This window comes from Sceloporus occidentalis, unplaced genomic scaffold, assembly GCF_023333645.1.
Source record: "Sceloporus occidentalis isolate IW3139 unplaced genomic scaffold, rSceOcc1.0.p SCAF_3, whole genome shotgun sequence".
NCBI classification, from domain to species: domain Eukaryota; kingdom Metazoa; phylum Chordata; class Lepidosauria; order Squamata; family Phrynosomatidae; genus Sceloporus; species Sceloporus occidentalis.
The window spans coordinates 120,951,466-120,977,551 of NW_028316983.1; the positions used below are offsets into that span (position 1 = coordinate 120,951,466).

General features: G+C 42.4%; 2 protein-coding genes across 6 annotated transcripts in view; one reads left to right on the top strand and one right to left on the bottom strand.

Moving 5' to 3' along the window:
- KLHL20 (kelch like family member 20) overlaps window positions 1–26,086 on the bottom strand; it is an 85,945-nt gene that overhangs the window by 11,421 nt on the left and 48,438 nt on the right. The window contains exons 1-9 of one of the 4 annotated variants that reach the window (XM_089515989.1): window positions 24,538–24,625; window positions 22,691–22,812; window positions 20,992–21,057; window positions 19,560–20,133; window positions 12,724–12,882; window positions 11,028–11,122; window positions 9,092–9,207; window positions 2,726–2,909; window positions 873–1,016 (exon numbers count right to left, since the gene is read on the bottom strand). In XM_089515989.1, the coding sequence (XP_089372115.1) occupies window positions 873–1,016; window positions 2,726–2,909; window positions 9,092–9,207; window positions 11,028–11,122; window positions 12,724–12,882; window positions 19,560–20,133; window positions 20,992–21,014 (1,295 nt within the window). In that variant the 5' untranslated portion in view covers window positions 21,015–21,057; window positions 22,691–22,812; window positions 24,538–24,625. Of the gene's footprint in view, window positions 1–872; window positions 1,017–2,725; window positions 2,910–9,091; window positions 9,208–11,027; window positions 11,123–12,723; window positions 12,883–19,559; window positions 20,134–20,991; window positions 21,058–22,690; window positions 22,813–24,537; window positions 24,626–26,086 lie in introns of those variants that run through there. The other 3 variants (XM_089515990.1, XM_089515991.1, XM_089515992.1) reach the window with 3 other exon arrangements.
- LOC149316661 (ankyrin repeat domain-containing protein 45-like) overlaps window positions 24,674–26,086 on the top strand; it is a 49,377-nt gene continuing 47,964 nt past the window's right edge. The window contains exon 1 of one of the 2 annotated variants that reach the window (XM_089515995.1): window positions 24,674–24,768. The gene's annotated coding sequence lies outside the window, so the exon portion shown is untranslated. The remainder of the gene's footprint in view (window positions 24,769–26,086) is intronic. The other variant, XM_089515994.1, reaches the window with a different exon arrangement.

Consider the following 26,086-nt stretch of genomic DNA (forward strand, 5'->3'; position numbering starts at 1 on the left):
GAGTTCCTGCATGGCAGAATGGGGTTGGACTGGATGGCCCTTGTGGTCTCTTCCAACTCTATGATTCTACATTTCTCTCTCTCTCTGGACCTCTCCCAAGAGTCACCGTATTGGCATGGAAAATGGGGAAACAAATCTCAGCGCGCACACTCACTCACTCACTCACTCACCCACCCACCCACCCACATACATACATACATACATACATACATACATTCTCTCTCTCTCTCTCTCCTTTACCAAAAGCATCTCCAAGCTTGCAAAAGGGGGTAGAAACCTCTCTCTCTCTCTGCCCTTCATCCTCAGGACTCCCAATGCTCATGGCTTGCAAAAGGGGGGCAGACTTCTTTCTCTCCCCCCTTTACCTCCAGGATTCCCAAGGCTCATGGCTTGCAAAGGGGGGTAGAAACCTCTCTCTCTCTCTGCCCTTCATCCCCAGGACTCCCATGGCTCATGGCTTGCAAGGGGGGGCAGACTTCTTTCTCTCTCTGCCCTTTATCCCCAGGACTTCCAAGCCTCATGGCTTGCAAAAGGGGGTCCAAGGCTGGGCATACTCTCTCTTTCTGTCCCTTGCTTGTGCAGCTGTTTGTTAGCTCTGACTGCAAGGGAAGGCTGAGGGATATCACACACACACAAACAAACACACACTGAGATGGAGAGAGGAGACAGCGCGGAGACTCAAAACGGAAGCTAAAGATCCCTGGCTACAGAGGAAGGTGGGCACGTCTTTTAAGAATTTTATAAGCAGCATTAAATTATTGTCCCGTATATAAGTCTACCCATGATTTTGGAGTCCATTATAGGGCATAAATTTCTCGACTTATAGTGGAATATATATGGTACTCTTTTTTCTCCTCATTTAAAAAAAATACCTTTCAACAATATTGAGACAGGAGACACCATCCTGGCCACCCACTGCATACAGGTAGCCCCCAAGGACTGCCACTCCAACACTGGTCCTGCAGGTGCTGGTGGGTGCCACGTCACTGCTCCACTGGTTGGTCTTTGGGTCATATCTAGAAAGAGCAAACACATTAGATCTTCATGACAGCTCCCCTAAGGTTCTCAAAACTTTGTTCACAAGTTTTTCTTCATTTTCTTGTTACACACTGTCAAAGCCTCTCTATCTCAATTATGCCATTAAGAGCTTAAAATTGAGGATAGAGAGTAAAACATTCCACCAGGAAGCAACTCTATTTTTAAAAGCAGACCCTCTGTCTCCAGGTTTTAAAACACAGATGGTCAGGACTGGAGTAGAAGGAGGGGAGAGAATGATTCCAATCTAGTTTATGGTCTGGTTTTGGGCACCTGCTACAGTTTTACATGGTAGATGGTTTATACCAGGGACTAAGACGGGATGCGGTAGGGTAGTGCCATCTTGATGGTACGTTTGGCCTCTGCTTAAAAATGTTTTTACTGCAATTTTAAGTTATAAAAGATGTAAGAAAAAACATAGAACCAAAATAATCAATAAAATGTAAACATCTAAACAGGTAGGTTACATGAATAAAATGGTTACGAAAGGAATTATATTGAGACTGGATATCATACAATGATGACCAATCAGAGCTATCATTTCACTGATAGAGCACACATAAAAATAAAATTTACAAAATTTCATAATTTGTTGTGGCAGACCTTCCTCCTAGTGGCTTTCAACACCATCAAATATGACATCCTTTAAACTGGGATGAGCAAAGCACTGATTTTGCAGATCCCAGAGCTCTCCACCTTGAAAAAAATAACACCTAAAAGGCGAAAGATTTATACGATCTGAAGAGAAACCAGAGTATAGTACAGAAACTCAGTATGCTTGTTGTTAGAATGCCAGTTCTAAAAGAAGTCACTTGATTAAATGAAAGTTTATTGTATAAAAAAAAAAAAATAACACCTAAAATGGACAATCATCTCCCCCGAAGCCTCCAGGAGCCATGACTGGCAATTTGGTGGCACATTCAGGGCATTTAGACTCATATTAGACCTGGCAGGTTTTTTTTTTAAATGTTTCTTATCCAAAACAGGAAGCCACCAGAAGATGAGGGCCTCAAACTGTCAGTTATGGGAAGCTTCAGATAGCAAAGAAGAGGGGAGATGAGCTTGGAGGAAAGAAGAAGTAAAGCTGAATGCAACATCTTTCCTCCCTTTGTATTCCTGCAAGACCTGCAATCCCTACTGCAAGGAATTCAAGGTTTGGAAATGAGCTTGTGGGTAGATGCAGACCAGCGGATGGACTCTGCACACATAGTTTCTGCTATTTTTCCACATCAGCCTAAATCCAACTGTTAGTCCCAACTAAAGTAGACCCAATGATTCAATGGCATTTACTTTAGTGTTGATTTATCAAGTTCCCAGTGAATTAATAGGTCTATTCAGAATGGGAAACACTGAAAATGGTAGTCATCAAATAGGCCAGCTATACATTTTAACTTTGAAACGGATTTGTTTCAGAAAACCTTGGATATTAATTTAACTTTTTAGTGTTGTAGAAGGGTTATAATAAGTAGTTTTAGTCATAACCATTATACCTTATGGTTTTTACATTGCTGCTGGAACAGAACACATTGTTTACAGTAGCTCCTGGTGTGGTTTATGAAGTGTAAGCTGTCTGGAGAACTTTAAAAGATCTTTCTTTATAATAAATGCATACTTAAACAATGAAGCTATTATATAGCTGTTGCTATCTTGCAAGTGCAAACACTTAACAGCCTGATTTTATTTTACTTACCTTTCTACACTGTTAAGATAAGAAGAGCCATCATGTCCTCCCACTGCATAAAGAAGGTCATCCAATACACTGACTCCAACACCACACCGCCTTTTGCTCATGGAAGCCACCATCCGCCACTCATTTGTTTGAGGGTCATAACGCTCAACACTGGAAATGGCATCCCCACTGCACCAACCACCCACTGTGGAAATCAGATGTGTGGCAAATGAATTGCAAGGTATAATTAAATATACATATATATGAGGAAGAGGGCATCAGAAGCTCGGAAACATCACATTTAGATCCCCTGAAACAACTTTGCTCAAAGGGGAGGGAACCTGGATTCACATTCCAAACAGTGTTATCCAGGACATAAGATGGAACCACTAAACAAATCAGAAAGATTGCCAACAGTGCTATGATATTTAATTTATATGTAAGCTGAAATGTGTGATGGAATTTCAATACATCACAATTATCCTGTATACCAAAACTATCTATCTATCTATCTATCTATCTATCTATCTATCTATCTGTCTATCTATAAAAGCAAAATTTGGAGGGTTTCAAGGAAACTGCAGGCTGGTTAGTATAATATTCAAGGTAAACTGGTGGAAAGTGATCTTAAAGATAAAACAATCAAGTCTACAGATAGGTAAACTCTTGGAAGGAATAGAATTTCTCCAAACATCCTATCTTCTTCACGTTTTACAATTCTTTACGGTATCAATAAACTTGTATACAAGGATGATTTTGGAAACACTACTTACTTAAGACTTCTAAAAGCCCCTTGATAAAGTCTCTCATAAATGATTACATAACAAACTTAGCAGTCATGGAATGTAAACAGTGGCATCTCTCAAGCAGCTGTACTAGGGCCAATGCTTTTTAACTTTTTTGTAAAGTTCTGGAATTAGGGATAAGTAGGGAGGTGATCAAGTTTCCTGAATATACAAAATAATTAGGGAAGTTTGAACAACAATGAATTGGGCAGTCAGATTTATTTGACTTGCGCAGAATGGACATAAATCTGTTTAATTTGGGGAGAAAGTGACTAAGGTAAAGAGTATGCAAGACATAAAAATTACACAACAAAATAGGGCGTGTTAATAAATAGGCTATTGGAATGCATATGTAGGAAACAGAAGAGAATCAGATATTGTCAGGTAACATGGCCAAATTGCCAAAATTCAATTTAAAAGAATATCTCCAAAGAACTTAAAAGATCATGTAAAGAACAGTTTATTATTAAGCCTAACTGACCAGGAACTTAACAAATGTGGATGAAAACCAGGCACATTATCAGGGAAAAATACAAAACGACAGAAGAAAGAAAGAAAGAAAGAAAGAAAGGGAAAGGTTCATTGGATGACTGACCCTTTGAGCAGTTAAGGATGGACAAGAAGCAAATGCTGAAAGAAACAAGAATCAGAATACTGAACACAACTGTTTAATGAGTTGTACACAGGAATCATCATCATAGGGATTATAATAATAATCAGTACAAAGAAATGGAAGACAATAAAAATGCAGAACAAGAGATCTTTTTAGATTGTAAGCCTGAGGGCAGGGAACCATCTGACTAAAATATTGTATGTACAGTGCTGTGTAAATTTACAGCGCTTTATAAATAAAAGTTAATAATAAATAATAATAATCTCTTCTACAAGTTCACAGATATCAAAGTGAAATTTAAACCAAGAGTAGGGATGCTATATGGTCAAGAATATTATATGATCATGACAAAATAGAGACAATAGAAACGATGCACTGAAGAATTATGTAGAAGACTTTAAAATAGGATAGATTCGTTTATGAAACTACCCTGGATGATGCCTCTCAATTTTAGAATGTGAAGTAGAATATGCACTTAGGGCCTAAAGAGGCGGCATTATGCCATCTCTTTGTGCACCGGATCAGTTTTTTGCAGCCCCAAAAGAAGTGGCAAAATGCCGCTCCTTTTGGAGCTGAAAAAAGGGTGCCTTTGCTGCTGCAGCAGCACTTTCCAGCACTCATTTTGTGTGTCTCATCTGAACACCACACCAAAGGAGCACTGTAACACTGACCACCATGTAGTTGGTCAGGCAGCACCATGGCGGCTTGTGGGTGGAGTCAGGGTGTGCATCGTACAGCTGCCACGCCCCCACTCCACCCCGATGCCAGCCCTTTTGACCTGTCTGTTTAGCCCCTTAGCAATAAATAAATAATCAGGAACAAATGGCATACCAGAAGACCATTTCAAGCTATAGAGATAGTATGAATCCCAATTCTAATAAAATTCTGCAAAGAAATGGGGAAAACAAAACAATGGGGCATAGACCTGGAAACATGCAGTATACATTTCAATCCCCAATAAAGGGACTGCGGTAATCGCCGGGTCACTGGGAGCTGGGGCAGTTTAGCCTGGAGAAGAGAAGGTTAAGAGGTGATATGATAGCCCTGTTTAAGTATTTGAAGGGATGTCAGTCACATTGAGGAGGGAGCTAGCTTGTTTTCTGCTGCTCCAGAGAACAGGACCAGGAACAATGGATGCAAGCTGCAGGAAAAGAGATTCCACCTCAACATTAGGAGGAACTTCCTGGCAGTAAGGGCTGATTGACAGTGGAACAAACTCCCTTGGAGTGTAGTGGAGTCTCCTTTCTTAGAGGTCTTTAAACAGAGGCTGGATGGCCATCTGTCAGGGATGCTTTGACTGAGATTTCCTGCATGGCAGGGGGTTGGACTGGATGGCCCTTGTGGTCTCTTCCAACTCTATGATTCAATCCCCTATGTAAGGAAAAGGGATAATATTTTACAATATAGGATTTTTATAATGTCATGGAGCCAGAAATGTCAGACATGCAAGCTGGGTTCAGAAAAGGAAGAGGTACTGGAGATCATGTTGCAAACAAACATTGGCTAACAGAATGCATCAAAGAATTACAGAAGAGAATTAACAAAACCTTTGATTGTCTAGATCATGCAAAACTATGAATTGTGCTTAACAAATGGATATGTCATTTGATTGTCCTGATGCGTAACTGATACCATAGACTGTCACTGTCAGGACATAATATGGAGAATATGGTTGACAGGATGGGAAGGGGTCAGGGAATGATGCATTTTATCACCTTCTCTGTCTAATTTATATGCAGAACATATTATGCAGAAAATGGGATTACACTTAGAGGAAATAAGTGTGAAAATCAGGGGAAGGAGTAACAACAATTTAAGATATGGAGATGACACCACAGTACTAGCAGAAAATAGCAAAGATTTGTAATCACTACTGATGAAAATCAAAGGAGAAAGTGAAAATGGAGAGTTTCTACTGAAGATAAAGCAAACATAAATAATGACCACAGATCATTCACACAAATTTAAAGTGAGTAAAGACAAAATTCAAGATTTTGCCTACCTTGGTTCAGTCATTAATTAAAATGGACATAATTTTCAAGAAATTAGAAGATAACTAAGATTTGGAAGGTCAATGATAGAGGAGCTATATAAGGTCCTCAAGTGTAAAAATACAATTAAATTTCAAATTCAGAAAAATTAATGTCTTCATACTTCCAATTTGTAAATACGATTATGAAAACTAGGCAGTGAAGAAAGTTGATAGGACAAGAATCAACTCATCTGAAATACAATCTAAGAAGACAGTTCTATGGATACCACAGACTGCTAAAAAGACAAGTGAATGGGCCAAAGAGAAAACCAAGCGTCATCTTTCACTAGAAGCCAAAATGACTAACGTAAAGCTATCATACTTTGGAGACTATTGTACTGTGGTGGAAAATTCTATTAATATCATGCAGTTCAAACCGTTGTAGAAATTTAACTTCTATGTTATGATCCCAGATTCAAACTCTGACTTAGCCATGAGGTTAGATCAGTGCCCTAAAATAAATTACTGTGAGACTTTTTTTTTAAAATTTATTTTTCTGTCTTCAAAGATTTCAAGGCTGTAGGCAAGGTCAGTCATTCTTTCAAATTCAGCCCTTCTGTGAGATAGCTTAGACTGAAATTCCATCTCAGGCTCAAAAACATTCAGAAAATTTCATGGCTGGGCAGAGACTTGAATCCTGGTCCTAATAAGAGCTGAACAATCTATCCACTGCACTGAATTTTGCATGCCAGTCATTAAAGATATGTCATTCACTATTACAATCTTATACTGATTGGGTCCCACCTCGGTCAATCCCTGAGCCAAGCAGGATGAAAAGCAGGTGTTCACACACACACTGGGTGCCATGCAATGAACCCGCTGCTGCCATGCACCCTATAACTGGTCACCATCATTGTGTCCATCCTGAAGGCCCCCATGTGGAGTACTCGGCTATGCCCATGTGGCTAGGCGCTGGCTTCTGACATCACAGGCCATAGCATGGGCTTTCAGGATGGAAATGGCATGTCAGGATTGGATTAATCCTGCCATGATTTTGTCCTGACTGACATGCTGCCATGACTGTGCTGATAGATATGGCATCATGCTTCTATCCTGCATAATATGCTATGTGTTGCATAATCATAGGCTATAGGTACACTTGTACTGTGCTTAATATAGAGACACAGTAATATAAACAGGTTATGCAACACATATACAGTGGAACCTCGCCATAGGCGGGCGCGCCATACGTGGCCTTGAGTATACACGCTTAAGCCGCGGGGCGCGCGCGGGGTGGAAGGGGCGGCGCGTCCCATTCAGCTGAATGGGTGCACGCGCCTGTTGCGCCGCGCGCGCGCCCGTTGCGCCCCGCGCACCTCCTCGCCGCCGTGCACGAGCCCCATTGTTTACAATGGGGCTCAAGCATAGGCGGAAATCGCCATACGCGGCGGGATCCGGAACGGATCCCCGCGTATGGCGAGGTTCCACTGTACTTCCTGTATATGCTCACGTATAAGTTGATTTCATGTTTAAATCAAGGTTAGGGTTTGGAGCCAAAATTATGGATTTTGATATGACCAGTGGATAAGTAGAAGGTAAATCTTAGTGGCATGTAACAGGGTAAAAAGAAGGTAAAAGGGAGGGGGCTTAAAATCCAGTTGCTCAACAATATAAATAGAAAACTTGCAGACTGTGAGCTGGGTTGAGGGAAAAGATACACACACACCCTGGTCACCACTGTGTTCTTTCTGAAGAGGGAATCAGAGCTGTCTCTGTCATAGGCAATGCAGAGCTACACTGGGACAGCAGAAGAAAAGAGCATGCAGCACAGGGAGAGATGGATTGAACTGAGACGCATGATAAGCCTTTTGGGTGTGGGAAGCATAAAAAGACAGGGGTTTAAAATCCAGTTTGCTATGGATAAGTTGACCCAGGTTTTTAGTGTAAGTTTTTTGACTAAAATTTCTTGACTTATACATGAGTATATATGGTATGTCATGGGAAACAACAATGTGGATATAATAATTCTCCACTTGTTTCACTGACTACCAACCATCTGCCAATTTTTAATGATTCTTTTGTTTTATTTTATATGCTGTCTTTCTCCTAAATTAGACTCAAGGGAGCTCACAAAAGATACGCAATAAACAGTACAATTCTAAAAACAGAATTAAAAACAGAATTAATATAACAAGTTAAAAATGTAAAATTTTAAAAACAGATAATGTTATAATATAAAAATATAAAATATAACATAAAATATACAGATGTGAAACCATTACTTGTGCGTCTTACATCACACCAGATAGGCACATAATCATGCTCCCTCCCTTCCTCTTCATACTTTCATATTTGTAACAGAAGCATTTTATTATTTACATTTATAGGCGTCTTCAAATTGCCTGTCAATTTATGATGATCCCATCAATTTCATTGAGGTATCTCAGACTAGGAGTACTTAGAGGAGGTTTTTCCAGTTCCTCTGAAATCTAGGCCACAGCTAAACTACAGAATAATTCAGTTTGACACCATTAATTGCCATGGTTCAATGCTATGGAATTCTGGGAACTGTAGTTTGTTGTGCACCAGAGCTCTATGATAGAGAAGGATACATGTCTCACAATACTAATCCATGACAAAGTGGCGGCAAACCAGATTATTTATGCAGTGTGGATGCAGCCATACTTTACAGTACCTGATATTCTTTGATTATCTCCCATCTAAGTACTAACTAGTGCTGACCCTGCTTTGTTTCAAAGATCAGACAGGATCTGGTATCTTTAGAGTATTAAGGCCCTACACATTTAGAGGTAGGTTGTTATATTGAGGTTTATACTGCATACTAGTTTCTACATTTAAGAGTTCTTTTTTTATAGTTAATGATCAGGATAGATATCCCGTGGTTTAGAGCAAAATTAATACTACTGACAAGAAGAGTATTGTTACCTAAGTTTCTTGCCTCATTCACCACAACAGTGCAGCAGCATATATTTTGCTGCAGCAATACATGTGCATACCTGCAAAGAGTACTTCTCCACAGCGAATGGGTTTGCGTGGCCGAGTTCTTGGCCCCTGCATCAATGGTCGCTCTTGTGGCAATAGCAGATAATTTTTAGCTTCATCCACTAAGTCCCTGCCCAAGAAAGGTCACAGATTTTTTTTATTTTCATGAAGCCATTTAGCAAATCACAAGATGCCGTTGCTCCAAAACCAGACAGCCATTTCAGAATTTGTCAGTTAAAACACTAAGAAGACTGAGCACACTTAACAATTACATTTTAACTAGCTATCTCAGATTAAAAGTTGCAACCTTAATACTAGTAACAAGAAGAAGAAGAAGAAGAAGAAGAAGAAGAAGATTTATTTATATCCCACCTCTCTGTGCAACACAACCGGGGTGGCTTACACATTAAAACAATACAGACCTGTATCCCAAATTCCCCCCCCCCACTACAATTAAACATTTTGTAATTTAAAATATATCTTAAAATGACCAACAAAATTAACAAATAGATCAAAGTGGTGGTTGTGGTGGGAATCAGGGAGGTTCAGATTTTTGGTGGCTGGTTGTCTATTCAGGAAAGGCCTGCCGGAAAAGATCTGTCTTAACAGCTTTTTAAAAGTGGTAATGTGACAGATCTCGTCCGGCAGGCCATTCCATAATCTGGGAGCGGTTGCCGAAAAGGTTTTGGATAGGAAGGTAAGTTTAGTGTTGGAGTGAATTGCTCCTCTGAATCAATTTGAGAATTATATTCTCCGAGTTTAGTTTTCTTAAAAAAAGAAATATCACAATCATATCAATTTTAATTTAAAGGATCAGGCTAAAATTATTTGTTTAGTCAGCTTGTTAAAACCCATGAATTTTTGAAAGGTCAGGTTGATATCTGGCTATATGGATAGGAAGATTAAAATATAATCCTTGGAAAAATTTAGGGGTGAAACAGACCGCTATAAAAAGCTGGCTTCCAGCTGGCTTGAGGGCATGGCATACAGACAACACCCCCCCAAAGACTCTGGGAAGCCACTTTCACGGCGCCTGGTTGCCAACACATGGCCTGGCTTCTGGGTGCTCTCGCGGTGCAGTGTTTGGATACTGTACACTGCTGGAGCATCTGAAAGCCGACTTCCGTCCACGGTGGGGCTGAAAAGCCAGCTTTTTGCTGCTGCAATATGCAGTGGCTATTTGTTGCTTCTTTTTGGGCAGGCAAAAGGGCAGATTGGGGCCACGGCATGAGTTGCTGCAGCCCCAATCTAACTTTCTCAGGGGCGGCTTGAAGCCGCCCCATTGGGGAGGTCTGTTTCTCCCCTCAGTAACAAGATTATTCCACTGAAGTCAGTGAGACTTCAGTAATGTAATGATGAAAATAATGATGACACAAATTATGCTATAAGTGTAATATATATTGTGCTATAGAAGCATACGTTCCTAAAAATCACTTATCCTTGTAACAGCATGTGATATCTGTGTAATAAATACACTTTTCAGAAAGTTGACATTAAATATTGTTAACAAAACTACTATCAGTTTCATGCCAGGATAAATGGAAAGAGAAGGATAGGGATAATCCAAAATTTGAAATAAGATGATCCTGCCAGGAATGCAAGATAACAGAACAGCAGTAGCATCTGCCCCCTTGTAACAGTCTAATCAAAGCTATTTTTGTTGTGAATAGAGACCATGTATGATGGACATCCCCTTTTGCAAAAAGAAGACATACCTCAGTTCATTTTAATCCTCTTACCACCATATATTCCATAATAACTTCTAACAGAAAAAGGGGGATTAAAATACATCCATTCCAGAAGAGTGAAAAAAATCACTTCGGCTTTTCTGGAATATGGCAAAATAACACACAAAACTAGTCAAGCTTCCAAACTTCTAATAGAAAATTTTACACACAAAGACTTTTCAATTTCCAAACACGTCATTTCGTACTATCAGTTATGACTTACCGACATTCTTCATCACTTTTAATGAGTGGATCAGAACCAACTGTGCCTACCAGGAACTTTGGACTGAGCAGTGGCAAGCGGACATGTTGCAGCACCTGTGAGACAAGAACAGTGTAACAGAAATGAAGTACAACACCCCAGAAGAAGCTTCCCATATATCAGCAGTTCAGCGAGTTTTCAGTGATGCTATAATTCAGTCGTAGATCAGCTTATTAAATGGCAGGGGGGCAAATGCTCAACTGAGACATACCAAGGCTGTAGATACTGTTTACTTAGACTTTTGAAAGACTATGCAAATGCACAGTGCATAGTTAAATTATGGAATTCATTACCACCTTGAACAGCTTTATCAGGAGACTGAGCAAATTCAAAGATGATAAGGCTACTGATTACCTCCAATAACTCAGGCTATATGCCTCTGAATATCACAAACCATATGCCTCTGAATGCTAGTTGCTGGGGAACATGAGCTAGGCAGTGGTTGGCATATTTTTATCCTGTACTTGTTTTGGACTTCAATTCCCGGAAGCCCCAGGCAGCTTGGCCAACAGTCAGGAATTTGGGGAAGAGAAGTGAAATACATCTGGAAGACCAAAGTTTGTGAATCATTGAGTAGAGGAAGCTCTTGCATTCACATCCTAATTCTGCATTCTGTATATGCATTTGGTTGGCTGCTTTAGGAAAAAGAATGCTGGAATACATGGACGTGCTTGAATAAAACTCCTTCATTCATGGTGTGTATAGTTGTAACTGGCTTGAAAGTGCAGAGCCCTGTGATAAAAACTCGAAATCATCTTCTCTCCTTCTTTGGTTCTCAGAAGAGGAACAACTTTCTCGGTGTTTTAGCTGTCATTTCTTCAAGCAAGGAATAAACTATTTTACTAAACAGTAGTACTAAAATATGTACACTCGTCCCTCCCCATTCGTGGCCTTGACACTGGTGGTTTCAATCATTCGTGAGGCCAAGGCCGTGGCTCCCTTCCTCCCTCCCTTACCAGCATCTTCCCCCTGGCGCCAGGGCCTATAATCAGCCCCAGCCGCCATCAGGACTCACTTTCCCACAGGGGCTCGGGACCCAGCATACACACACCCCGCCCCTTCTGCCGCAGCCAATTGATGTATCGTGCACCCATTGGCTATGGCAGAGGGGACAGGGCGTGCACACACTGGGCCCCAAGTGGCACTGGGAAAGTGAGTTCCAATGGCAGCTGGTGCCAATTACAGGCCCCAGCACTGGGAAGGAAGATGCTGGTAAGGGAGGGAGGGAGGGAGGGAAGGAGGGAGGGAATTTTGCCAATAGTCAAGTCCCATTGTCCCCAATGGCCACCATTGGGGGAAATGGGACGTGACTATTTGCGAAATTTGGTATACGTGAGGGACCCCAGAACATATCTCCTGCAAATCTGGAGGGATGAGCGTATTTAATGTTAATCACATTCCAAAGCATTTGCACTGATGTTGCCCCATGCTTTCCTTATAACTGTTAACTAGAAAGGCTAAAGATAAAATTTCAGGGTAAAGGCCAGCTCTCTTTTCAGCTAAAGCCCTGCATGTAGATCCCATTCTCTTGTCCACATTCATCATAGCCATTTAAGACTGGAAGTAATGGAACGCATATCTTGGTAAAATCAAATTTGCCTATATAATTTTGTAAAAAACATATGTAAATAATGTAAGAAAAATATCTGGTGGTTACCTGGGGGAGCTGAGGTCGTCTCTCTTGTATGCTGTATTTAACCCAAGCCATCACAGCATTGAACACCTGCTCTTCACTCCGGACATTCAGTTCATCACTGGATATTATGTCAATGAGCTGATTGGCTGGAAGCAGCATGAATTCTTCACTCTCCATCACCTGCATGGAGATACAAAAATACAGTGTTATGGAACCCTTTTAAAGCAACCATTAACATTTAGAACTGGGAAAGTGACATACTGTTAAAAAAAAGAACATTCTGACACAAAATGGGGAATATTAAATAATGATGAAGACCAAAGTGACCTTGGGACATGAAATGGAACAATTTGCTCTGGCTCTGGAAGGCTTCATTTCAGATCTTTGGGAGGTATAAATTTCAGGGTGGTTTTTGGGCAGATCATTACTGGAGCCTCAGTTGTCCAAATTAATTCAGGAGCAATAATAAGGAGTTCTGGGACACTGGTGAAAATGAAGGACCTGAAGCAAAAAGTGATTTTATTCTTTATCAATCTTTCAAATTAACTGAAAGAATATTCAGTGGTGGGTGAGAGTGAGTAGAGAGCAACCCCAACTAGTAACAGAACTGTACTTATAGTAAGATCAAAAGTCAGAAAACAAAATGTCTGGAAAATATTACCTAGAGCATTGTAGATAAATTTGAAAAGTTTTCCTGTCCTTGGTTTTCCTGTAGCAGAAGACAGAGTGTCTCAGAACTAGGAGATGGACTCATTTGATCCCACCCCCCCTTTCATTTGCATTCTCTAAATATACACACAGAGGCCATGAGTGCAAATGCACTTCAGAGGGAATAAGAGACTCCAGACTAAGCTGGTAGTGAAAGACAAGCCCCTGACAAGCTGCAAACATGTTAATACATTTCTTTTAAGCTCGGGTAAGAAATAAGTTACTCAGAAGACAAGAAAAAATCCAAAGTGATCTCTCCCCTTTTCACATGTGGAACAAGAGATAGTATAGTTAACTGTATTTCTCCTCTCTTGTCTGGCAAGTTGTGAGAACTTTCAATAGCAACATAGTCATAGCAGTCATAGGGAGTGCACAATATACTCTATACTAGGCCCACAGAATTTCCAATCTACTAATACCTGGGGTTTGAAAAGCAGATTTGTTTTGCTGTCTGCCTAGGACAGCACATATTTTGATATGTGACTTGTGCGCTGCATTCAGCTTGATCATAAACCATGCAGGTCTCAACTCAATCCAAATCACTAGAACAAAGTGAGAGAATTATGGATCGAAAAGACATATGTAAGCTCATTTCAGATGATGTTTTCAAGAAGAGAGTGGAAAAAGATGTGAGAAAGATTACACTGTGTGTGCAGGGCTCAATTAGCTATAAAACATACCAAGATAACAGCTATTCCTTTTTTTCTTTTTTCAGCTGAAGTACTCTCTGTGTGTAGTTATGCATAGTGTAACTCAAACAGTTAAGATTGACTATAGAACCAGAGATAACAGCCATGGATCTTATGAAATGTTATGTTAATAGACAGCCATAGACAGCCATTACTATTTGATAGACATTCCCAGATATGATAGCTTCATGCATGTATTTTCTGAATTAGACAGTTCCTTGCTCAATAAAGCAGAAGGGGGTTTCTGGCAAGACTGACATACATGTGGTGGTTCTCACCTCTCCAACAATCCTGTCCACATTGTTAAGCTAAACAAACTGAAAAGTATCCATTATCATTGGATAAACAGCAGTCAAGGTGTTATGTTCACTGGATCTGTATTAATTATAGCATCCAACTCACAGCTGATCTTCATGATTTCATCTGAAATATGCCAGGCAAGTTGTTCACAGTAAATTTTATGTGATCTGTGATCACTCAAAACAGCTCTGCTGGCTACCTCTTTGTAGATGCAATAATGGCAGAGAAAAAACAGGGTTGTTTTGCCTGCACTGTCATGGAATATGTCATCAGACAGACTTCTGCCTGTGTTCAACTGGACTCTCTTTTGAGTTTTCTGCCAATTTTACTCTAATTAATAGGTTCAACCCACCAAATCACATATACAGACACCCAGCATGCAAACAGGTGAGCCCCTAAGAAAGGGAGCAAGAGGATACACATTGGCCTGATGTAAACAACTTTTTTCAGACCCTTCCCTGCAGATCATACTCTGGGTGCCCGTGCTTATCCTCTTATGGTAACTAGGTTCCCCTTCTGCTGTCCTAAACTGGTCAATTTAGCACGAATGTTATTATATCTCAAATACAGTTGCTCCTCCTAACTCACGGATCTGGGATCCGCGCCCTCAATTACCCACGGAGGGGCAACCTCTGCTGTCTTCAATGGTGCACATGCCTGGCCCATGCCCCATTCAAGCCTATGAGGCTTGAATATGGGTGAGCCTTCGTTTGCATGGGGGGCGGTGTGGAACAGATCCACCACGAAAACAGAGGGCCAACTGCACATACAGAAGCACAGAAAAAATGGAAAGGGGCTCTTCTTCGCAACTTCATTAACTAAGTCTAACCCCCTGCCCCTAGATGACATCCAAACAAATGCTAAAATAGGAATTTCTGGGGATCTCACAAACAAAAATAGAAAATGGGCTATCAATTTGTGCCACTGCCGATGCTGAATTTTTACAAACATTTAAAACATATCCTTCTATTTCTTATTTTACTAATCCATTACACAGGAATCCTAATTTCGTGACTTACACTGTGGTATCCTAATTTTGTGAACACTGAAATCCCCAGTTATGGCAGAGTATGCGTTGTTTTTGGACAGAGCAAACAGGCATCCGGTATCTCCTTGCACAATTCCAGTTTTAGGCTATGCAATGGTAACCAACCAGTGCCCATGTGCATTCCACCCCTGCAAATGAAATGACCACTAACATCTGCAGCAAGACACCATTCAACTACTGTTGCACAGCCAGAGAAAAAGGAGAACCCTTTAGCTTCCTCAACCCACAGTGTACATACACTTATGGAGTTCCAACAAAAACCCCAGCATCCAGTAGGATCTTGGCCCAGGTCTACAGATATAGACCATGGTTTTAAGAGGATGGACTTTATGGGTCTCCCATATTTGGCTTAGAATTTGACTCATGAAGCAGCTGCCTTGGTCTGTTAGGCGCTGTACAGACTGGCAGATACGGCGCCCCCGTCACGTGCTAAGGGTTGGCCGAGGACGCAGCGTCCATACCGGCCTCATCCCTAGCACGTGTCGGGGGCGTTAAAATGGCGGTCCCCTGTACACACAGGCGCTGCCATTTTGACACGATGGACACATAGCATCCGCATGTCCCATTGCACTGGTGACGTCACGAGTGTGCCATTTGTGCACTCGGGCATTGCAAGTGCATTGCAAAAAGAATCCGCATTTTGCGGGTTCTTTTTCAGCCGCCGGGAAGCCTCGCCGTTTGGCAGCTGAGGCTTCCCGCCGGCGAAAATGGAGGCAGTGGCAGACCGCCCTTTTTGGGCGGTCTGTATCCTGCCAAAGTATCTCTTTTGAAAAAAACCTACCTTGCAAAGATTTCTAGTAGTTCATGGACTAGAGCTTTCCACAAGATAGCATCTACTAGTACCAGAATATGGATGTCTCCTCTGGCTGATTTCTTCAATAGGCATACTAGATCCATGGCTTCCCTCCCAAATGATGAAAAAGCAGAATATTTCCTTGAGGTTTATGGCATTACCTGCAGCCAGATGCCCCCCAAATAGGGAACCTAGATGACTGTTCAATACAACAAACCCTCTTCTAGTAGGAACTGTGGCCATTGGGTGTTTACCTGTCCATCTTAAGGGATCTAAGGTTTTGTCAATACTGATTTAATATACTCTGGTTTCTCTTCAGATCATATAAATACTGATTTAGAGAGGAATTATCTTGTTATGGGGCTATTGACTGATTCCTTTGGTAAAGAAAAAGTCTTGCTAGGATCAGAATTGCCTGATCAATCCTTCATAGTCATGGAATGAGTTAACATCTGGGAAATTGAGCCACTCTCTCCCTACAACAAATTTTGGTGCTAATCTCCTATGAACAAATGAGTATTCAAAATCTCATCCAGTTCAGATCTTCGTTGACATTTCACTGTCATCTCTTCTTTGCCAAACCTGTGCCAAACAGTGCTAAGTACATACAGTCCACTTCAAAGGGAAGCAGTTATTCCTGAATGCCCTAGTTGCTTAACTAAGGGCTGAAACAAATAGCCCGTTTGCGCCGCCCTCTGGGCAGCTTGGCAACATGACATTGATTGGCCACTATACCATATTATTAGGGTGAGGGGAAGGTTAAGGTCATGGAGACCTTTTTTGTAAAACCAGAAAGCAGTTTTGCAAAACCAGAAAGTGGAGATGAGGGGCACGGTGAAGTTCAGTTTGCCCATAAGCCACCCTTTGTCTTAACAGAACTATGATGAACTGAATGAAGCTTGAAGCATCACAGTTGTTCAGGTCTAAGTTATATATATAGGTAAGTGGCCACCACTGAGCTAAAGAAAGCAGGTGAGATGGGATTAGGGTCTGTAGTTGTTACTTTGTGTTGAACTTTGAATGTTTTGCATTGTTTATGTAACAGAAAATTACACATCAAACTGCCATGTATAATACGTATACAAGTGATGGTGAATATTTTAGGGGCTTAGTGCCCAAACTAAAATGTCTTCTGGCACCAGTTGTTACCTCTGTCGGGGGGGCGGGACCTCCATCCTCCAGGAGTGAGACTTCCGGGTGGAACCTCTTCCCCCTGCCCTCCCAGGCCTTCAGCTCCCTCTCCAGAGACATCTGAAGGCCTGGAGGGAGAGGGAGGAAGAAGAGGAAGCGCCACACGCCTGTTCTTCCTCCTTCTCCCTTCACGCTGTCCACAGTGTTCAGATGCCTCCAGAGAAGCAGCTTGAGGCTGGGAAGGGTCAGGAAGATGGAGGAAGCATCATGCGTCTGTTCCTCCTCTTCCTCCCCCTGTGAAGTCCCTGGACTTCAGCTGCCTCCAGAAAAGCAGCTTGAGGCCAGGGAGGGATGGGAAGGGGGAGGAACAGGCATGCGCCTCTTCCTCCTCCTACCCCTGCACCATCCTCATCCTTCAACTGCCTCCAGAGAGGCAGCTTGAGGCTGAGGAGGGTCAGGAAGGAGGAGGAAGCAGCATGCACCTCTTCCTCCTCCTCCCCTCATGCAGTCCACGGACTTCAGTTGCCTCTGGAAAGACAGCTTGAGGCAGAAGAGGGTTGGAAAGGAGGAGGAACAGGTGCGCACCTTTTCATCTTCCTCCTCCCGTGCTGTCCCTGGCTTTCAGTTGTTTGCGGAGAGGCAGTTGAAGGCGTGGGACGAACAGGAATAAGGAGGAACAGGCGTGTGCCTCTTCCTCCTCCTCCTCCCTGCCCCCCGCGCTGGGGGAAATGGCTTCATGTGCCATCGCTGGTATGCATGCCACAGGTTCGCCATCACGGCCAAATACCATAGGAAGCCACAAGACAAAGAGGGGCACAGAGGGGCATTCTTCATCATTGCTCCATATTTTCAGAATTACGTCCACAGAATAAAACACATTTACTGGAGAACTGTTAAGATTTTCTAATGTGAGCTTACTTTTAACAGTTAGCATTCAATCAGTATATTGTATTTTATCAAATATTATTTACTGCCCACCTGCCCCAACCCTGGGCTTGCCATCCACAGATTTAAGCATCTGCAGATGGCAAGGCCCATTATTCTTTTATTATTATTATTATCATTATTAAACAAATAAACAAGTAAACAATGACAAACATACATTTCAGACAAACACTATAAAAACAACATATATTGTTACTCATCAAAGTCAGAGCAATTACATACTATTGACCTTTTTGGTCAGTTTTATGTCAGTTTCTTGTTAAATCAACATTATCCATTATCCAACAAGACCCATTATTCTTAATGGTCATCCATGTTACTGCGGCAAAATAACTACAGGGACTTGCGGTCCTGAGTTTTTTTGTATCCATAGGGGTTGGAGTAGGGGTGTCCAGAATGGATACTAAGAGGTGACTGTAGTTTACATTTAGATTCATAGTAAATGTAATTCTAAGACTGAACTCTCAGATAATCAAAATCAAGAATATCAAAATAAAAGTAATAATTGTCCTAAGCTAAAATGCATTTATGCTGCTCCAAACATATTCTTGTTTACCAACTTACAATCAACACTGGTCAGAAGGAAATAAAGGATTTACCATTACATGAAGGGTGTACAGATTTTTCAGACATGGTCTACAGATGTATGAGAACTGAGATTATATGTTGGAAGACAGTGAAACAGAAATTCACATTTTTACTCAAAAATGAAGTTAGAGACCATCATAGTGCAGCTCAGGTGGGTGTTGTAGCAATAGCAAATACATTTCTATACAGCTTACCAATGTACTAAGTGGTTTACAAAATGTAAACTAATAGCCCTCAACAAGCTGGGTAGTTATTTTAGCGACCTATGGAAGGATGCCAGGCTGCGTCAACCCAGAGCCCCTAGCTGGCTGGTACTAAACTCACAACATTGCGGTTTGTGAGTGGCTGCAGTACAGGCATCACCACTGTGACACGAGAGCTCTTGTTATCTACAGGAAGTTTGAATTTGACTGTCCTCTCCCTGCAGATGTAAGTGCATGCTATTTCTGAATGCTTTGCTATGTGACAAATATCTCCTTTAAGTTTTAAATTAATCCAGCAGGGGAAAATGTTCCAGCCCAAATCTCTTCCTGTACTGCTTTTTTGTTTTTACTGTACAGGAGTATCCTAAAATGTGATCCTCCACTTGCACTGATACAGTTCATATTAGCGCTTCATTCTACTACAGATTTAGATCAGGCAGAAGGCCACCTACCTCTTGAAAGTTATGTTGGGTAAACTTGTCAGCAATTCTCAGAAGTTCCCGGCAAGAGTGTGTATCAGCAAATGCTCGAATGCCAAGACAATTGGAAGGATCCAATTGCCTTTTTAGAAACTCACAGCAGGCCTCCTGGATTTCAGCTAGCTGGAGGAGGCAGGCAGCTGGCAGTAGAGTCTGAACATTGCCCTCTTCTACTGTAATTTGTGAAGTGTATGCAAAGTCAATTAGCAACTCCATGGCCCTTTCATCAATGTCTCTTATCACCACTTCAGTCTGTCGGCTCTCTGCCAGCTCCCCTGTGAACATTGCTCGGAAATAGGGGCTGCAAGCTGATAGGATCACCCGGTGGGCATAGATCTTCTTGGCCCCCACAACCAGCACTACATCACACAGCTCACGGTGCTTCCGCAATAGGTTGATGACTTCTAGCGTCTGCCGAGGGTGCTTATCTGAGATGTAAGGCATGCGGGCAGGCTGTGGCACTCCTTCAGGCAGTTTGTTGGGATCTCCAAGAGTGCAACGACTTGTTACATCCATACCGGTTTCACCTGCTCGATTACTGGTACACCTGGGAAAAGAATATATAAGCGACACCAATGGTCAGACAACAAGGACACCAAAAAGTATAAGCTCAGACAAGCCTATGTAAAACTGGAAAGAGTAAGTCTTGCTCAAAACATTTGTTTTCTGACAGACATTGTCTGATCTGTGACTCAGACATGTATTTTTACTGTTGCTCTAAATATGGGCTATTAATGGTCTTATCTAATTTACTGTATTATATTCAACCTGTATACACAATTCAGATATTTCTTATAAATTGAACAGTATATAAATGTGATAAATTAAATTTTAAAACAAATCTTCCACACAGAAGTCCCAAGGCTTTTGGTCAGATTAACTCAAGAATGGATCAGCAAAAATTCCCTTTAGAAATATGCCTTTCTTCAAATGAAAAAACCAGAGACTAAGAGCATGGCATAGCACAATTCTGTTATGCTACACTTTTAAGTAGTTCAACTGCTGCATCATCAAGGTGTTCCCAATGATGATCTTAGCTTCCTCCATACAAACAAACACTGGTCCTGTAAATTCAGGCCAAGTTGCTCCTGCTTTGCACACTGTCCCAACTGTGACAGGAAGCAGCATGCTACTTTGGTCAATGGATCGGTGACCCAGCTTGAGGTCATATGGTGTGATGTCTGAACTAGTGAACCATAGTTAAACGTTTCACTCCACTCAAGAGGCAGCTGCACTTTCAAAACTGGAGCGCGCACCAGTGAAACAGGCAGCTTTAAACTAAGATTGTCTAGAAATTCAGCAGTGGTTTGGGTTCTACACAATGATAATAATAAAGTAGAAACTATGGTTTGGTGTAATATCTGAACCAGTCTCTAAACAAATAATTTCTCATTCTCTAACTTACCTGCGCATTGGCTTTCCGTCCATGCACCACTAAGAGAAGACTTCAGTCTAAGCTTCTGTGCTTTTCCTAAGGAAATGAAGAAATGTGTAACAATCTATTCTGCTGATCTGTACACTTAAATGTTGAGATAATGGTCAGATCTAAAGATGTTTACATGATTATGGAATTAACATTAATTTCTCAAATACTGATTTCTGGTTCCAAATGGCTTGCCCCTTAATTTTATTCAGACACTGAAATGTCTGAGGGTAGGGTGGAAGGTGAGTGAGGGAGACAGAAAGGGAAAGGAGAGTGAGAGGATGGAGAGTGGAAAGGAGGAAGGAAGGTAGACAGAGTGATGAGAGAGAGAGAGATAAGGAATGAGGAAAGGTAAGAAGATGGAAGAGGATGAAAAAGGGATAAATAAGGAAATTGGGAACTTCTCTGTCAAACAAAACAACAATTATATAGGTATCTGCTTTTATGTAAAATGTATCATAATGGAAATATGGCAACACAGGTATTGTGTTATGTTTTATGTTTAATAAGTTGAATTAATAAAAATTTAAAAAATCAATACAGGCAAATAAATAAATAAATATTTCGGTACTGTGAACATTTTTAATTAAGAATAAAGCTGCAATTCTAACCATACACATACCAGGAAGTAAGTTCACTGGATACAATGGGATATATTTAATTCTAATTTGTGTTGGTATTATGCAAAACAAAATATTCCACATACAGTATATAGTTCTACTTTTGCCATCAATAAGGTTTTTCCACACCAAAATCTGCTACAGTGGACCCTTGTTAAACGCTGGGGTTTGGTTCCAAGATCCCCTGTGTATAACAAAATCCGTGTATGTTCAGGTCCCATTACATATAATGACATAGCAAAATGGTGTCCCATATAAAAAATGGAAAATCAAGGTAAATGTATACTTTTTTAGGACATTTTCAAACCGTGTATGCTTGAATCCATGTATAAAAAATCCGTGTATCAGAAGGGCCGACTGTATTATAAGCTGCTTACCAGGTAGCAAGTCCCACTGAAGTGTAATATATTTCTGAGCAAACACATCTTTAGATTGGGCTGCACTAGTGCTTAGGACACACTCTTCACACCATTTAAAAAGGTTTTTAAAAGTGGCAGCTGTGCCAATTAGGTATTGTGGGGTGAAGTGCAGGGCAACTAAAAGAAGGCAAAGCCAGAGGGTCACAACAGGCAGAGGCAGAGGCACTCCTGCTTACACTGAAAAGTATATAAGTCAAATTTAAATTAATGTATGCAAAACAGGGGAGGGTTGTAACCCACAAAACAATGAAAACCCAATCGTTTGAACCCAGAAAACAGAGCATCCAGTTCATAACAGGCAAGGCAGTTAATTTCCCTGTCACTTTAAGTTAATCCATGTTCCTACAAGTGTCTACAAACAAGAGATTACCTATGTTGCCACCCCTCTGTTAAAACCCACTTCCCAGAGAAATTTACATTATTTTGCTTCTGTTTGTAATACATATTTGCTATAAAATACAAATACATAAAGAAAATTGTAAGAAATTAAAACCCTGCAACTGTCTAGCCGCTAAAATACAACTGTAAACTTACTCAACACATCCCATGGTTTTGACATGGTAAATATGCTACCCTACTATGGAGACTATTTTTTAAAAAATAATACATGCATTTAAAAAGAAAACATATTTAGTCACTCACTGTGGAATGAAACTGAGGTAAGTCACAAGACTTGAACCACCATGAATCGATTCCTTCAACTCATTTTACCCATTTAGTATAGCAGGTCTGGCAAAAATCCTGACGACTGACCATCCAGATGCCTAAAAAGTACATCCAAAACCACAATCAAGTGAAATTTCCTCCCCATTTCTATCTTTAAAAATAGTACCCAGAAAACAAGGTCCAAAAAGCTTTTACTGCCCTGGCTCAATGCTAGGGAAGTCTGGGAACTGTAGCATTGTGAGACATTTAGGCCTGTTACAGACTGCCAAAATAAAGCTGCTTTGGGTCTCTTTGGAGGTATGCTGTTTAAATGATGCATGCATCCTAAGAATCCGGAAGCTGTACCAAAGCTGCACTTCAGTGCTTAGGAATGGAGTGTGGCTTTGGCACGACCTCCGGACTCTTAGGACCCATGCATCATTTAAATAGCATACCTCCAAAGAGACCCAAAGCAGCTTTATTTTGGCAGTCTGTAACAGGCCTTAGTCTTCTTCTCTGTCAGAGAGCTCTGGTGCCACAATAAACCACACTTCCCAGGATTCCTTAGGACTGAGCCAAGGCAATAAAAGCAGTCTCAAACTGGATTATTTCTGCAGTGCGTCTTGGGCCTAAGATAATTGTGCTATTTCAACAGTGAAATATATTTTTATTCAAGTGAATCGGGCTTTTCAAATGTATCACATAAAATATAAGGAGCGGCGATGTCAAACATATAAAGCGGAGGCGTGACACATGTGTAACTCTCATCAGCCCTAGCAGCATAGCCAATGGCAAAGGATCATGGGAACTGCAGTCCAACCACATCTGGAGGGCAGAGTGTACATTTCCATTTTCCAGCTGCAGAAGCCATTCAAAGCTATTCTCCTATGCGCAGTTTCCTGGGAGTAAGTCCCACAGGACTCAATGGTCAAAGTCCAACTGCCAGTCCCAATCAAAGCAGATCCAAACGTAGGGTTGCCATAATTGTCCACTATTACCAGGGACAAAATGTAGGACAAATTCTAGACCAAACTGTAGGACAAATGCAGGACAAAACTCAGCCCAAAAAGTAGATTTAAGAAAAATGGAGGATGTCAAATGTCCTACATTTTGGGCTGAGTTTTGTCCTGCAGTTGTCCTACACTTTGGTCTCGAATTCGTCCTACATTTTGTCCCTGGTAATAGTGGACAATTATGGCAACCCATTTTAAATCCCACTCATTCACTGGGTGCATTTGACTTGGAATTAGCAAGTGGATTCTGGTTAATGGGAATTAGGTCCAATAAGCCCTGCAGAAATAATCAAGCTTGAGAGCGCTTTAACTGCCCTGGCTCAGTGCTAGGGAATGCTGGGAACTGTAGTTCTGCGGGACACTTAGCCTTCTTAATCAAGTGAGCTCTGGTGTTGCAACCAACTACAATTCCCAGCATTCCCTAGCACCGAGCCAGGGCGTTTATGACGGCCTCAAGATGGATGTGTTTTGGACTTGGGACATGGAGAAACCACAAATGGCAAAGAACGCCATGCTTTTTTATCTGAGAGGAGGACCCCTCTCGAGGAGTCTCCACTGCAACTGTGCTCAATATCTGCCAGACATTGACCATAGAGTTGCCCTGGAGGACTTACAGATTCCTAGAGAGAACATATTAATCAAAGCCGTCAATAATCAAATGGCCAAAAGACAAAGCTGCCATCGACTGTCCTGGCTGCGGGCGATGGGATGCTGGGAACTGTAGTTTGTTGTGGGGCCCAGAGCGGAGACAAACTACAGTTCCCAGCATCCCATCGCCCGCAGCCAGGACCGTTGAAGCGGCCTCGAACCTTGATATGCCTCCTCTCTCACCTGCCCTCCGTCCTCCTCGCCTTCTCGCACCGCAGAGAGAGAGAGAGAGAGGAGGCTCCGACGGCTTCCGGAAACTGGCCCCTCCCCCTCCCCTCCCCGCGTTCATTCACCGGAAGTGACCCCTCAGTGAGCCTTCCCGACCGGAAACGCAAACCCAGCGTCGAGGGTTCCGCCCTTCACAAGGGCCGGCGTTGCTATGGCGACGGCGTAGGCCCCGGCCGATGCAGGAAGGTACTTCAAGGCCTGGCTTTTGGTGACGCGGTGCTTGGTTTTCCCCCTCAGGTTGCGTCGGATGGACCAGGCCCCGCTCTGCCCTGTCTGGATGCGGGAGCTGTAGTGCTTGTCAAGCCTTTCGCCTCCTCTGCCAGAGAGGAGCCACAAGAAACTACACTTCCCACAATCCCCTAGCACTCAGCCATGGCAGTTAAAGCGGGCTCAAACCGGGTTGTTTCTGCCGTGTGTTTGGGAGCAAGCAACGTGAGAGCGCAGGAAGGCCTACTATGCTAGTGCTACTCTGTCTATAGTCCCTCCTTCGCCTTCTTTGGGAAGCCATGACTCCTTCCCACTCCAGCAGCAGCAGCAGGAAAACCTATTTGTCCTGGAAATGTCCATTATAAACCCCATTAAATAAAACCCTCTTATTATTATTATTATCTGGCTCCTGAATAGAGTTCTGAAAATAACTCCAGGCTGATAGCACCTTAAAAGCCTTCAAAGGGTTTGAGACGCGTTGGGTACTCCAGCGGGATCTGGGGGTGCGCATCATGCGCATGCCCTGGCTCTATATTGGCCTGGCGTTGGGTACTCCAGCGGGATCTGGGGGTGCGCATCATGCGTATGCCCTGGCTCTATATTGGCCTGGCGTTGGGTACTCCAGCGGGATCTGCGGGTGCGCATCATGCGTATGCCCTGGCTCTATATTGGCCTGGCGTTGGGTACTCCAGTGGGATCTGGGGGTGCGCATCATGCGCATGCCCTGGCTCTATATTGGCCTGGCGTTGGGTACTCCAGCGGGATCTGCGGGTGCGCATCATGCGTATGCCTTGGCTCTATATTGGCCTGGCATTGGGTACTCCAGCGGGATCTGGGGGTGCGCATCATGCGCATGCCCTGGCTCTATATTGGCCTGGCGTTCGGTACTCCAGCGGGATCTGGGGGTGCGCATCATGCGTATGCCCTGGCTCTATATTGGCCTGGCGTTGGGTACTCCAGCGGGATCTGGGGGTGCACATCATGCGCATGCCCTGGCTCTATATTGGCCTGGCGTTGGGTACTCCAGCGGGATCTGGGGGTGCGCATCATGCGCATGCCTTGGCTCTATATTGGCCTGGCGTTGGGTACTCCAGCGGGATCTGGGGGTGCGCATCATGCGCATGCCCTGGCTCTATATTGGCCTGGCGTTGGGTACTCCAGCGGGATCTGGGGGTGCGCATCATGCGTATGCCCTGGCTCTATATTGGCCTGGCGTTGGGTACTCCAGCGGGATCTGGGGGTGCGCATCATGCGTATGCCTTGGCTCTATATTGGCCTGGCGTTGGGTACTCCAGCG